This window comes from Perca fluviatilis, chromosome 9 (assembly GCF_010015445.1).
Source record: "Perca fluviatilis chromosome 9, GENO_Pfluv_1.0, whole genome shotgun sequence".
Classification (NCBI taxonomy): domain Eukaryota; kingdom Metazoa; phylum Chordata; class Actinopteri; order Perciformes; family Percidae; genus Perca; species Perca fluviatilis.
In genome coordinates, this window is record NC_053120.1 from 9,530,524 (window position 1) to 9,544,310 (window position 13,787).

General features: G+C 36.7%; 1 protein-coding gene across 9 annotated transcripts in view; it reads left to right on the plus strand.

Moving 5' to 3' along the window:
* Positions 1–13,012, plus strand: part of LOC120566011 (complement factor H-like) — a 159,031-nt gene extending 146,019 nt beyond the window's left edge. For all 9 annotated transcript variants that reach the window (XM_039812203.1, XM_039812202.1, XM_039812205.1 and 6 more), the window contains 5 exons: positions 88–273; positions 2,134–2,304; positions 7,971–8,141; positions 12,211–12,390; positions 12,742–13,012. In XM_039812203.1, coding sequence (XP_039668137.1) covers positions 88–273; positions 2,134–2,304; positions 7,971–8,141; positions 12,211–12,390; positions 12,742–12,926 — 893 coding nt within the window. In that variant the 3' untranslated portion in view covers positions 12,927–13,012. The remainder of the gene's footprint in view (positions 1–87; positions 274–2,133; positions 2,305–7,970; positions 8,142–12,210; positions 12,391–12,741) is intronic.
* Positions 13,013–13,787: the final 775 nt, after the last annotated feature.

Sequence of the window (13,787 nt, forward strand, 5' to 3'; positions counted from 1 at the left end):
TTCATCGTCTTACTTTATCAGATGTATGAATTTTTAAAAAGATGACAGGGTGTAACCCAACACTGTACATGCTTTCAACACTTGCAGCAACTGCCAAGCTCTGCAACCCCCCACCTAAAGTTGAGTATGCAGTTGTTCGGACATCTTATCAGAAGGAATACTTGTCTGACTCTCCAGTGACTTATCAGTGCCATGATGGCTATGATATTGAGGGAGAAGACACAATTCTATGCAATGATGGGAAATGGGAGGAGAAGAACATAACATGCACAGGTACGTACAAAATGCATTTCAGAAAGTCACACAGAAGGTTTATGAGAATATTCCAGTTTTAAAGATGTGTTGTGTAGCCTGCTGACTTTTCAAGATTCTGAATGTCTTTATGAATGTATAGTAGCCTGACATGCCAGACCCACAATCAAGATGTTGGGTCTGGGAACTCACCATTGGCAGGACTCAATCCGAGGGTCGGGATAAACGGTTGTCTTTCAAATTCCCTCTGCAAGCAATAGGATAGCGCTACAACCAACCAGAGCAACGCTAGTTGATAGATTAAACTTTTGCCGTATCCGGTCAGCAAAACTCCTTACACATCTTCCTTTTTTAAGAATGACTTCAGTGCCGTTCTTTGTTCTTTTCTCAAAGAAAAGCTTAAGTCCAAGTCTTCCAGAGTCGCAGCCAAAGCCAATTTGAAAGACCGCTGATCACCAGCAGCAGCAGCCATCTTCTTTGTTTTAGCAGGGAATTCACCATAGACAACATAAACTGGACCAACAAATCCTGTTTCTCTGGACGGAGACCAGTGAAGGATATTAGAAGCACTTTTCCGGTGAGCGCTGAGCGTAACTGAGAGAGACAATGTAGATGTGACGTGAGCAACCTGTCTGACAGTTGTAAGTCTTCTGGTAGCTGTGCCAGGAGAAATCTCAGTCATTCCCAAACTTGCAGAGATGGAGAGCGTAGGTATATGTAAGGAGATAACATAGGCACAGGCTAATTATTGCTAACTAAAATGCTAGTTACCATTAGTAATTAAACTTAAACAGCTCATATAAATTGAAACTGCCTGCGAGCTTATCCTGTACTATACGGTAATTCCTCTACTATGCGACAGTAAGTCGCGTGGTTATGACACAATCATTAGCATATTTTTACAAAAACGTCTGCTACGGAGCCATAACGTGAGGTACAAGGTAATGGAACCTTTTTTTACGTTGTCGTGTTTCTTTACAAAAAAACAATGGACAAATACAGTCTTTTAAACGCTTCAGATATAAAGTTATTCGCTGTCAAAGAGACGTCAAAATGAATGGCAGTCAGTGGAATGCGAACGGGAGGTGATCGCTTTGTAGCATCAAAATGGCGCCATAGGAGGTTCGAGTTCTGAAGCGAAGCTTACCCACTTGGAATTCATGTGGAACCGTCGTAACTCTGCCGTCATTATGTTAAGCCCACCCACCAACTCTATACACGATGTGATTGGCCTGGCTAGAGTTTGGCTTTTCCATCTCGCAAGCCAACGGAGAGTTGCTAGACCCCCTGGCTGCAAATTACATTTGCTGCCACTAGGGTGCGTCTAGATTTCTAGGCTAAATGTATAGGGTGAAAAATAGTATTTAAGTTTGCCACTTTTGTGTGTGGTGATCCAGTGCTGTTAGGGTTCAAGCTATTGTTCAGTTTTTCTTCTAACCAATCTTATCTTACTACTCCACAGAATGCCAAACTAAAAAAGCACAGCTTGTTAGCTCTCATTAATTTTAATGTTGCATATTAATGTGCTCATTCTGGAGCACTACAAGATCTGAGATGAGACAAGGGGAGGTACCTTACTTTGTGACTTTGTCTTTAATTGCTCTTTTATAGTTTCTATTTTTACTTCTATTCTTATTCTACTTGTATATAACTCCTTATTTATTTTACTATCCCTATTTATCTGTATTTATTTCTGTCTTTGTGCTGCTGCAAAAACTGAATGTCTCCTCTGAGGATCAATAAAGGCTTCTCTTTCTCTTGGAGACCAGCCTTTTTATATGACAAATGTTTTGTTTCTTACTATTTGAAAGCAGTCTTTCATACTGCTGCCAGTAAGAACACACTTGATGTGTACATGTTTGTTTTTGTTTTATTTTTTAGAAATAACATGTGACAGAAAGAATGTCCCGAAGGCAGAAGTTATCAGCGAATACAAGCAGACATACCGCTACAATGAACAGGTCCGTTATCGCTGCAGGGATGGTTATCAAGGAGGAGAATTCACTCTAACCTGTGGAGGAGATGGTTGGATCGGGAGTCCAACGTGTAGAGGTAAGGACGTTCAGGACAACAAATTCTGTGTTGGCACATTTTGTTATTGTTTTTCTGTTTTTTAAATGCATGCAATTTAATGATTTTAAGGAATTTCCATATCAGCCAAACCTGTCAAATTTATTCTCCCAGTCAATCCCAAATCCAGTATACAATTTTTTTTTTCAGAGATTACTGGGAAAAGAATCACTGAGTAAAAGTCACTAATAATCTGTAATTTTGAGTTTTCTAAACAGCGGTAACTGCGGTAACTGGGGTTTCCGCAGCGGTTTCTATTCCAAAATTATGTTTTTCAAACTATTTGAACACCTGAAGGGTGACTTTGAAAGTTACAGTCACAATGAAGAAGTCCATTATGCATGTAATGACAATGCACAACGGTTTACTGTTACCTGTGAGCAAAGCGGTTGGACTGGGATTGAGAGCTGTACAGGTAACATACAACTACAACAAATACAGTTTTAAGGCTACATATGGTGTAAGTTTTTATGTTTTATCTAAAGTGAAAAATAATTTGTGTATGTGCCCTGTGATTCGGATCTGCTCCAAAATGTATTGTATTCTTCTTTGCCCCGTGTTACACCCTGATCACATTCACACAGTTAGACATTCATACCTGGAAGCTGCCCAGTGCAACCACAGTCTGATCTGCTGGCCACTGAGCAGCTCCACTGGAGCAGTTGGGGTTAAGGGCCTTGCTCAAGGACACCTCAGTGGTGGTAATGAGGGAGGGACAAGCACTGCTCTTTCACTTTCCCCACCCAGATTTTTTCCTGTCGGTCCCAAACTCATTTCTTAACCACTAGACCACCAATTTACTGTTGTTAATTTTAATGACCTGCATTTAATTACATATTCAGAATTTTAAATGGCCAGGTTTCCTGGTCAGACCCCATGTATGTTCCCATTCCTATGTGCTCATTAGATTGTGATATACTGTCTAAGAGATCAATATATTTATTCATCATACAGTTTTAGGATATGTTTCTACAAAGTATTAGAAATCATTGAACAGGGAAAAAACTTACTAAATTAAGACCAAAGACTTATAACTAAATATATTTTCAAATTTAAAAGGTATATCTCATGTAAATGTATATTTACCATGTCTTCAGTTCTAGAATCCCATCCTTCTTCAGTAGGCCTACAGAAGATAATATTATATTTAGGAGGAAAAGTTTTTCTAAACTGATTTACTGATTTGTATTTATTTTTTTGGTAGACATTTTGGACTGCTAAATATTGTGTGATGTAAACATTTTCCGCAGCCCTCACCCACAAAGGTGTGGCAATATATGTGAAACCTTTTAAACTGTGCCAAAATATAATACCTCAACCTCTACCTTATTTGTACCAATATATATTTTTTAGAGATTGTAGGCTGTGGGAGTCCACCACCTCTCACAGATGGAGACATCAAGGGCACCGTGAAAACTGATTACAGCCATCAAGAAAGTGTTGAATTCATGTGTCAAAATTACTACACCATGGAGGGTGGGCCTTACAGAACCTGCATCAATGGTGAATGGATTGGTCAGATCAAATGCCTCAGTAAGTTACAACTTCTTTCACATTTTTCATGTTGCACTTGTTGAGGATTTTGCATACATTATGTAAAACTATTTTTGGGGTTTCTGGTGTTTGCATGTAGCCACTTCATTTAAACATTACATAATAAAGATAGACAAGAAGTAAATAATTATTAACAGGCAACAATTGGTCTTAAACTATGCTGACAGTAGAGCTGAACACAGCCCTACAAAGCCAAAATGCAGTTACTACATATTTGGTAAAAAATAACTATTATCTGTTTTACCTTATGAAAGAAGAACTTGTCAGCTATATATATATAGATATATATATATATATATATATATATATATATATATATATATATATATATATATATATATATATATATATATATATATATATATATATATATATATATATATGTATAAATGTGTATATATATATAAAGATATTATATTAGTATTATCCTTTATTAAAGTTCTGTTTATCTGTTATCTCTTGCAGAACCCTGTACTGTGGATAGAGACCTAGAACAGATATACATATAATTGCCTTCAGATATGGTCATGACGATAAGCTGTATTCAACCCATAATGATTTTATCACGTTCACTTGTACTGCAGGTCATAGACCTACCGGCTCATTGCCCATGCGTCAGCAGTGTATTGATGGTGTGATGGACCTGCCCACTTGCCAGTAAAGGTTTTTAGTTAACTGGATGTGATGAACATGATCTGGCCGGACAAACATGTAAACGATTAACAAGAAGTACAATTATTAACTCATCTTCTGTACTTACTGCAACAGTTTTAATAAAACATACATGTTTTCATGTTTTCCTCTTCATCTGTATTGTTTTATTAAAGCATTTGGTTAAGTAGATCAGACACTACTTTGTATGTATTAGTCACGCCTGCAATGCTGTTAAGTACATTTGCATTTTAAGGATTTATTTTTCATACTCTTAATAAAACATTTGAATAAATAATGGAGGAGGTATGCAGTATAGCAGGTACTAAATAAATAGTATTCTCCCCGATGCTGGACACACGACTGTAACAGGGTTGAAAAGTAACTAAGTACATTTACTTTTTGAAGGTACTTGTACTTTATTTAAGTATTTCCATTTGATGCTACTTTACAGTTCTTCTACTACTACTACTACTACCACATTTCAGAGGGAAACATTGCTGTAATATCAACAGCTCCATGCCTTATTTCCATAACAGCTAGTTACTCTTCAGATGATAATTTTACATAGATAATGATATAACCTCACACAATACAACACATTGTTAAAGATTAAACCCAACCTTTTTTTCTCTTTTGGCACCGTATAAAAAATACAATCTAGCTGAGGAGTCCTTGTCTCATTTTGGAGAACTTTCTCTTCTAAACTTTTTAGATGGTTACCTTCCAAACACTGTTTAAAGTGTATAGAGGTCAAATTATCTATACTAATTCTTTAGTTTTTTCTTCATTATACAACCCCTCAGATTTATCTTGTGGGACTGTAGAGGGGCCCCACCCCTAGGTTTGGAAACACTGAACTAAACTACCAACATAAAGTAGATCAAAATAGCTCCACCTCGATGATTCCAGATGCAGGATTTAATTGTAATGGAAATGTTGCATTGGTAAGGATATGTGTACGTTTTCCCCCACTACTATCGAAGTGGTGAAGCAATACAAATACCTCGGTATTATAATAGACGACAAACTCACCTTCGAGCCTCAGGTTGACGCTGTCTGTAAAAAAGCACACCAGCGTATGTTTTTTTATCGTAAACTTCGCAATTTTAATGTCGATAAGACCTTTATGAGGACGTTTTATTGTTGTTTTATTGAAACTATTCTTTCCTTTGCCTTTGTGAGCTGGTTTGGGTCCCTCACTCTTAAAAACAAAAACAGGCTGCAATACATTACTAAAGTGTGTGGAAAAATTTCCCTGAACTCTCTGACTGACTTAAAATCTCTATACGAGACAAGGACCCTGAAGAAGGCCCAGTCAGTCCTGGCTGATATAAACCACCCCTTGAACAGCTACTTCATGTTGTTGCCGTCTGGCCGCAGATTCTGTCTGCCTAAATGCAGGACAAACGGACACAAAAACTCTTTTGTTCCTGCTGCTATAGGTTTTGTTAATAATTCAATGTGAGATGTGGACTTTGTGTAGTATGTATTTACTTGTGTTCTCCATCGATAGTGTCTTTTGTCTGTATGGCTTATGTGTTGTTTATGTTGCACTTTATTTGCTGCAAAACGAATTGCCCCTCGGGGATAATAAAGACTCCTTGACTCCTTGACTTGACTCCTAGTATGTATGCAGTGTGCTTTTAAAGTCATTCCTCCCATTAACAAATGTGTCCATTATATCCTGCATGATAAATACTGATATCATGAGGAAACATAATAGTGCATTCAAATTGAGCCATGACCAAAAGCCCATATTAAGCCCATAGTAATGAACCTGAGATCAGGTGTACCAGAGGAAGAGCCACTGAGCCACCCATTGATTGTGGGGGTGTTCTGATGGTGGGATGACCCTGTCCTCTTCCCAGTAAAAGCTTCAGTTGACTGGAAGTGACATGAGCTGTCTGGACAAACATGTGAATGATTAACCAGAGGGAAAAGATATTGTATTGTAGTGCTGTTATCTGTAACAATTCTAATAAAGAAGAAATGTATTTTCTGCCCTAAAGCACTCAGTGCTTTATAAATCAACAGTAATATTTTAAAATAACTTATTTCACAAACGGGAAGCCAGTTAAAATATCTGAGAACTGCAGTGATGTGATCTCTCCTGGTCTTTAGAGGACTTCTAAGAGAGACATTTAAAAACAAAACTACAGTAGTCAAGCCTGTTAGAGATGGCATGGACAAGTTTTTATAAATCTAACTGAGACATAAGTCCTTTAATGCCTCATATAGTCTTACTGTAAGGTGATACTAGGCTGTTTTTGTATCTCATCTTAATGTGGATGTTAAACTGTAGGTCTGAGTTTGTGTTTGTGGTTTTTAATGATAGCCTGGTGGTCAAACGTTTTATTATTTTATATTTTATAAGCATTCCTGACCCTGATTCCTTGACCAAAGTAAATCCATGTCTGAAAGCGTGTGTGTGTGTTTGTGTGTGTGTGTGTGTGTGTGTGTGTGTGTGTGTGTGTGTGTGTGTGAGAGTGTGGTTGGTGGGGGTGTGAGACTGTTTCACTGCAAATGTCTGCATTTCTACTGCACAGATAGACTTCAATCTGAATAACTCTAAGAGGAAAAACATTACCTCAGCCTCAAAGAGTGGAGTTCCTAAATACAGCGATTCCTGGATCTTCACAATGAGACTCTTTCACCGTCTTTGGCTTTTGATCCTGTTACTGAACAGTGATTCATCTTTACAACAGAATGGTAAGCATGTCAGATTTCAGGTCCATTTTCTCTGTTGTTTTACTACAGTTAGAAAACAACACGCATGCATACATTATATACATACATTTTTGTCAGTTGATGCTTGGGGCCTAACATACCAGCTAAAAAAGAAAATCTATGTTACCAGTTGCTATGAACGCCATGTCTGTAATACATCATAAGCACATTTATAAGACAATTCTTTCATAAGGCCTTGTAAAAATCTTTAAAAATGTTTAAATCATGCATGACAACTTTTAACAAGGTTTATAAAGTATTGTAAGTGGTGGACATTATGTATTATAAGTTAATGCTTTATACCTCCATGCCAAGAGTGTATCATGTTGTGTAGTACTACACGTTACATCACAGACATTCCATTACACTACAAGATCTGAGATGAGACAAGGGGAGGTACCTTACTTTGTGACTTTGTCTTTAATTGCTCTTGTATAGTTTCTATTTTTACTTCTATTCTTATTCTACTTGTATATACAGTAACTCCTTATTTATTTTACTATCCCTATTTATCTGTATTTATTTCTGTCTTTGTGCTGCTGCAACAACTGAATGTCTCCTCTGAGGATCAATAAAGGCTTCTCTTTCTCTTGGAGACCAGCCTTTTTATATGACAAATGTTTTGTTTCTAACTATTTGAAAGCAGTCTTTCATACTGCTGCCAGTAAGAACATACTTGATGTGTACATGTTTGTTTTTGTTTTATTTTTTAGAAATAACATGTGACAGAAAGGATATCCCGAAGGCAGATGTTATCAGCGAATACAAGCAGACATACCGCTACAATGAACAGGTCGGTTATCGCTGCAGGGATGGTTATCAAGGAGGAGAATTCACTCTAACCTGTGGAGGAGATGGTTGGATCGGGACTCCAACGTGTAGAGGTAAGGACGTTCAGGACAACAAATTCTGTGTTGACACATTTTGTTATTGTTTTACTGTTTTTTAAATGCATTACATTTATTGATTTTAAGGAATTACCATTTCAGCCAAACATGTAAAACTTATTCTCCCATTCAATCCCAAATACAGTACAGTCATTCTTACACCACTATATAATGTATTTTGTTAAACAGATTATTGGGAAATGAATCACTGAGTAATAGTCACACATAATCTGTAATTTTGAGTTTTCTAAACAACAGCAGTAACGGTCAAATAAAGTGTTGTGGTTTGCAAAAGCTAATTTTCTTGAGGATCTTATTTATTATTTTACTATTTCACAGAATGCCAAACTAATCCAAATTTAAAACTGATATTAATCTGTTTTAAAAGCACAGCTTGTTAGCTGTCATTAATTTTAATGTTGCATATTAATGTGCTAATTCTGGAGCACTACAAGATCTGAGATGAGACAAGGGGAGGTACCTTACTTTGTGACTTCTTCTTTAATTGCTCTTGTATACTTTCTATTTTTACTTCTATTCTTATTCTACTTGTATATAACTCCTAATTTATTTTACTATCCCTATTTATTTGTATTTATTTCTGTCTTTGTGCTGCTGCAACAACTGAATGTCTCCTCTGGGGATCAATAAAGGCTTCTCTTTCTCTTGGAGACCAGCCTTTTTATATGACAAATGTTTTGTTTCTAACTTTTTGACCTGTCAGCAAAGAGGTTGGACTGGGATTAAGAACTGTACAGGTAACATACAACTACAACAAATACAGTTTTAAGGATAATTACAGTGTGAGTTTGTGTTTTAATAGCAGAGACAAGAAGGGCATACAGAGTGCGCAGGCCTCCGCCAAGGCCATGCCCTGTCTAAGTAAAAAATAATTTGTGCATCCAGAAAGTGATTTGGATCTGCTCCAAAATGTAATGTGTTCTTCTTTGCCCCGTGCTACACCCTTCCTCTGAGTTTCATGAAAATCATTTTTTTTTTTTAAAAAAAAACAAACAAACAAAACTGAAAACAGTTTTTATAGTCCCATTTTTTAAAAAAAAAAAAAAAAAAAAACAAAAAAAAAACCCCTTTTTCCAAAAAAAAAATAATTAAAAATAAAAAATTAATAGTAATAACAAATTATATTGTATATGAAATAAATTGAATAAATTTTTGTTTAAAGATGTCAGCAGTACTTTGAGCTAAGTGTTAATGCCTGCATGCAGACATACTCAGAATGACAATGCTAACATGCTGCTGTTTTGCAGGTATAATGTTTACCATGTTAAGTATCTTAGTTTAGCCTGTTAGCATGCTAACATTAGCTATTTATCCATTGATGCTATCTAAATATAACTTCTTTCCTTGTTTTTTTATAGATACATGTCCAAAGCCTAAAAAAATTTTTTTTTAAAAAAAAAGTGGGGTAGGTTTATCATATTGCATTTCCTAAAGTTCATAAATTGAGAAGTAAACAGAAAATAAACCTTAAGCTGTACATCATTTTAAGATAGAACATGAATTAAGGGCTTGGAATCATAACGATTTCCTAGGAATATAAACAATGGGTATTATCTGAAAGAGAGGTCAAACCCACCCACTACTACGCTACACACTGGCAGTGAATGCATCTAGCCCTATACCTCATAGGAAGCAAAATCTGATATGATTGCAGCCACGGCATATTTTAGTTTTTATAGGCTAAGTGAACAAAATACATGTTAGTTTTAAGTTGTCAAAACTTGATTTATTTATAAAGAGACTTGCTTCATTTTTGTGTGTGTTTATTTATTGCTGATATCACATTTCTAGCAACAATATACATATACATAATATACAATATAATTGTTTGTAATTATATCCACTCTAGAGAACGCAGAGTGTGGAGAAACTCCTGTGATTCCAAATGGGAAAGTGGGACCTCCACGAAGGCAAAGCCAAAGGCAAGTCCTAGCTGTGATTATTTGTAACACAGGATACAGCCCTAGGGTTAACTACTTAACTTGTCGCGGGGGAAAATGGACGTCAAATGAAATATCACCCAAAGATATTTGTACACGTGAGTCATTTTCTTCTTTCATCGTCTTACTTTATCAGATGTATGAATTTATAAAAAGATGACAGGGTGTAACCCAACACTGTACATGCTTTCAACTCTTGCAGCAACTGCCAAGCTCTGCAACCCCCACCTAAAGTTAAGAATGCATTTGTTCAGACACCTTATCAGATGGAATACTTGTCTGACTCTCCAGTGACTTATCAGTGCCATGATGGCTATGATATGGTGGGAGAAGACACGATTCTATGCAATGATGGGAAATGCGAGGAGAAGAACATAAGATGCACAGGTACGTACAAAATGCATTTCAGAAAGTCACACAGAAGGTTTTTGAGAATATTCCAGTTTTAAAGATGTGTTGTGTAGCCTGCTGACGTTTCAAGATTCTGAATGTCTTTATGAATGTATAGTAGCCTGACATGCCAGACCCACAATCAAGATGTTGGGTCTGGGAACTCACCATTGGCAGGACTCAATCCGAGGGTCGGGATAAACGGTTGTCTTTCAAATTCCCTCTGCACGCAATAGGATAGCGCTACAACCAACCAAAGCAACTAGCCTGCTGACTTTTCAAGATTCTGAACGTCATTATGAATGTATAGGGTGAAAAATAGTATTTATGTTTGCCACTTTTGTGTGTGGTGATCCAGTGCTGCTTTGGGTAGGGTTCAAGCTATTGTTCAGAGGCCCGTTCCAGAAAGCAGGTTTAGTGAAAACTCTGAGTTTCCCATCTCAGGGTAAATCAACTCAGACATCATGGTTAGACTCAGAGTTTGTTAAACCTTCTACCTGGAACCCAGGCCTCTGATCTCTGTCATGGTAAACACTGTGAGTCAACCAGGGTAAAAAGAAAATACTGGTATTAAGACGTGTTAACATTCTAAATATGCCAATTGAGCTTTTGAAACCTTTAGCCTGAATTTAGTGTTTTCACAACTTGAATTCATGATTTAGGATTTAAGCTGTCAAAGTAATAATGCCTGCGAAATACTAAACCTCGTCTCTGTTTTTATTGTTTTTTTGACTAGCACTGTGAGGCAGAATATGCACTGATTTTAGCCTCTAAAGTGATTCAGATCTGCTCCAAAATGTATTGTATTTATCTTTGCCCCGTGTTACACACTTCCACCAAGTTTCAGAAAAGGTTATAAGCTTTTCACAAACAAAGGCTGGTGGGCTGAGGCCAAATGTAATGACGACGTGTTGTCTGGACTTCAACAATGCATTGCTAATTAATCTTTATTGCCCTACGGGCAAGTTGTAACAAGCAAAAAAAGTAAACCAAAAAATCTATTTCAAGCTGTACAAGATATTGGTGTAAGACAGGCTACGAGAGCACAGATGGTGCTACCAGGGCCTCATGCAACAGAGATGGATGGACACCAAATCCACTTTGTCGAGGTTTTGAAGTTAACTTTATATTTCTTAGGTTACTGTCATAAGGAGTTACTTTTGTGTCTGTATTTTAAAAGTGGGGAAAAAGCTTAGAAAATGGAAATAGAATTTGAAGACTCCACAGCCTTCTCTGTGATATAGGGGGAAAAAAATAGAAAGGAAAAGGAAACCAGATTTGACAGGAAATATGTATATGCAATTTATAATCCTAAAACTTAAAAATGTTTGTAGTATAAATACATGTTTTGAGATTTACCGTGGTCTGGTTAAAACTGCATATCATAACATTTCTGGTCATCCCTACTGTCCACTCTCCAAACAATGGCAAAGGGTTTAAAAGCTCAAAGAGAAGAAGGGCTAAGGGGACGACCCTGTTCAGGTCCCTAAAACAACATGGCTTGCATTTCTTGAATGTTAGCAGAGTTACTTTTTCTTTTATCTTTTTAATCATTTTATCAGATTGCCATTTTCCATGCTGAATTTGCATCTGATATTGCTGTGGCCAGACTTTAAAAATTATTTCACAATTGGCCCTTTCTGTTCCTTTCAGTGTAATTTACCGGTCACTGTGCCACAATCTAATACCTCAACTTGTACCCATATATTTTTTAGAGAGTGTAGGCTGTGGGAGTCCACCACCTCTCACAGATGGAGACATCAAGTACACCATTAAAAGTAATTACAGCCATCAAGAAAGGGTTGAATTCATGTGTCAAAGATACTACACCATGGAGGGTGGGCCTAACAGAACCTGTATCAGCGGTGAATGGACCGGACAGATGAGATGCCTCAGTAAGTTACAGTTCTTCTCATCAATCAATCAAACTTTATTTGTGCATAGCACCTTTTATTAAAAAAGTCATGCAACACAAAGTGCTTCACATTATAAAAATGGAGACAATGAGACAGACAGTTATGGGACAAACTTACAGAGAGCTTTATTTCTGGAAATCTTTATTAAATAAAAATTGAGAGAGACACTAAACAAAACAAGGGGTGTGGGGGTCCTCCGCCCAAATTGTTTTTCAATTTGAATCCCATTTCCTGCATTTCTACATAAGTTTAGGGACTATGGTGATAGAAAATTCAGGAAGCAATTAAGTTGCTATTAACAAAATGCTATTTGTCCATTGTCTCTTTCAGAACCCTGTATTGTGAATGAAGACCTCTATAGACAACACAACATTACTATAAAATCTAGTGACAGTACATTTTTCTCTCATGATGAAATAATTGAGTTCAGGTGTGCCAGAGGAGTACCAGTCGGTGCAGTGGCAATGCGTCAGAGGTGTAATGGGGGTGTGATTCTCCTGCCTACCTGCCAGTGAGAGGCATCTGAAAGTAATCTACAGAGCGTGCAGACTTATCCTCCACTTTAACTGTGAACATTATAATAAAACATACTTGATCTCTGTCTCTGTTCTGCCTCCACATATGTAACCTACCATATTATGAGTACAACTCAACATTTCTTTGTTTGAAGATTCTTTTTTGGGCTTCTGGGTCTTTATTTGATAGGACAGATGAAGACAGGAAAGGTGGTAGAAAGAGGGGGGGGGGGTGGCCTGCAGAAAAGGGTCGGACTCGGACCTGGGCCGCTGCAGTGAGAACTGAGCCTAAGTACATAGTTCACAAGGTGAGCGACCAGGGCGACCCCTCAACATTTCTTTTTTCAAGAATAAAGCTAAATATATCAGTTACAGTAAATTGTTTGAGTGCTGAAATTATTTAAATAAGTAGGAAGTTAAAAAATATACAGTATATAAACCAAATATATATATATAAAAAAAATTATACATAACAGTATATAATATATACTGTGTATATATTATATATACACATACACACAGTATATATGTAATTTTTTTTTTTTTTTAAATATTCCCTGCAGTGATGTGATTCATGACATTATGAGAACCACGAATAACCTAAGATTATTTAACATACTGCTTGTTTGGCACAACTAAGATAGACATTTGAAAATGAGATGAACGGATGTCACTGCAAACCCTCCACTGAAGATGCCGAAAGATTTTATTTTGAATCATTATGTGTATATCTTTTAAAAGGGCAGAACAATGTTTGACGCTTCGATAAAATTACCCCTTTAATTTAAGAGTTATTTAATACAAATTACATTTTCTAAAAATGATGTAACATACCTTAATGCAGAGAATCTAACATCAAGT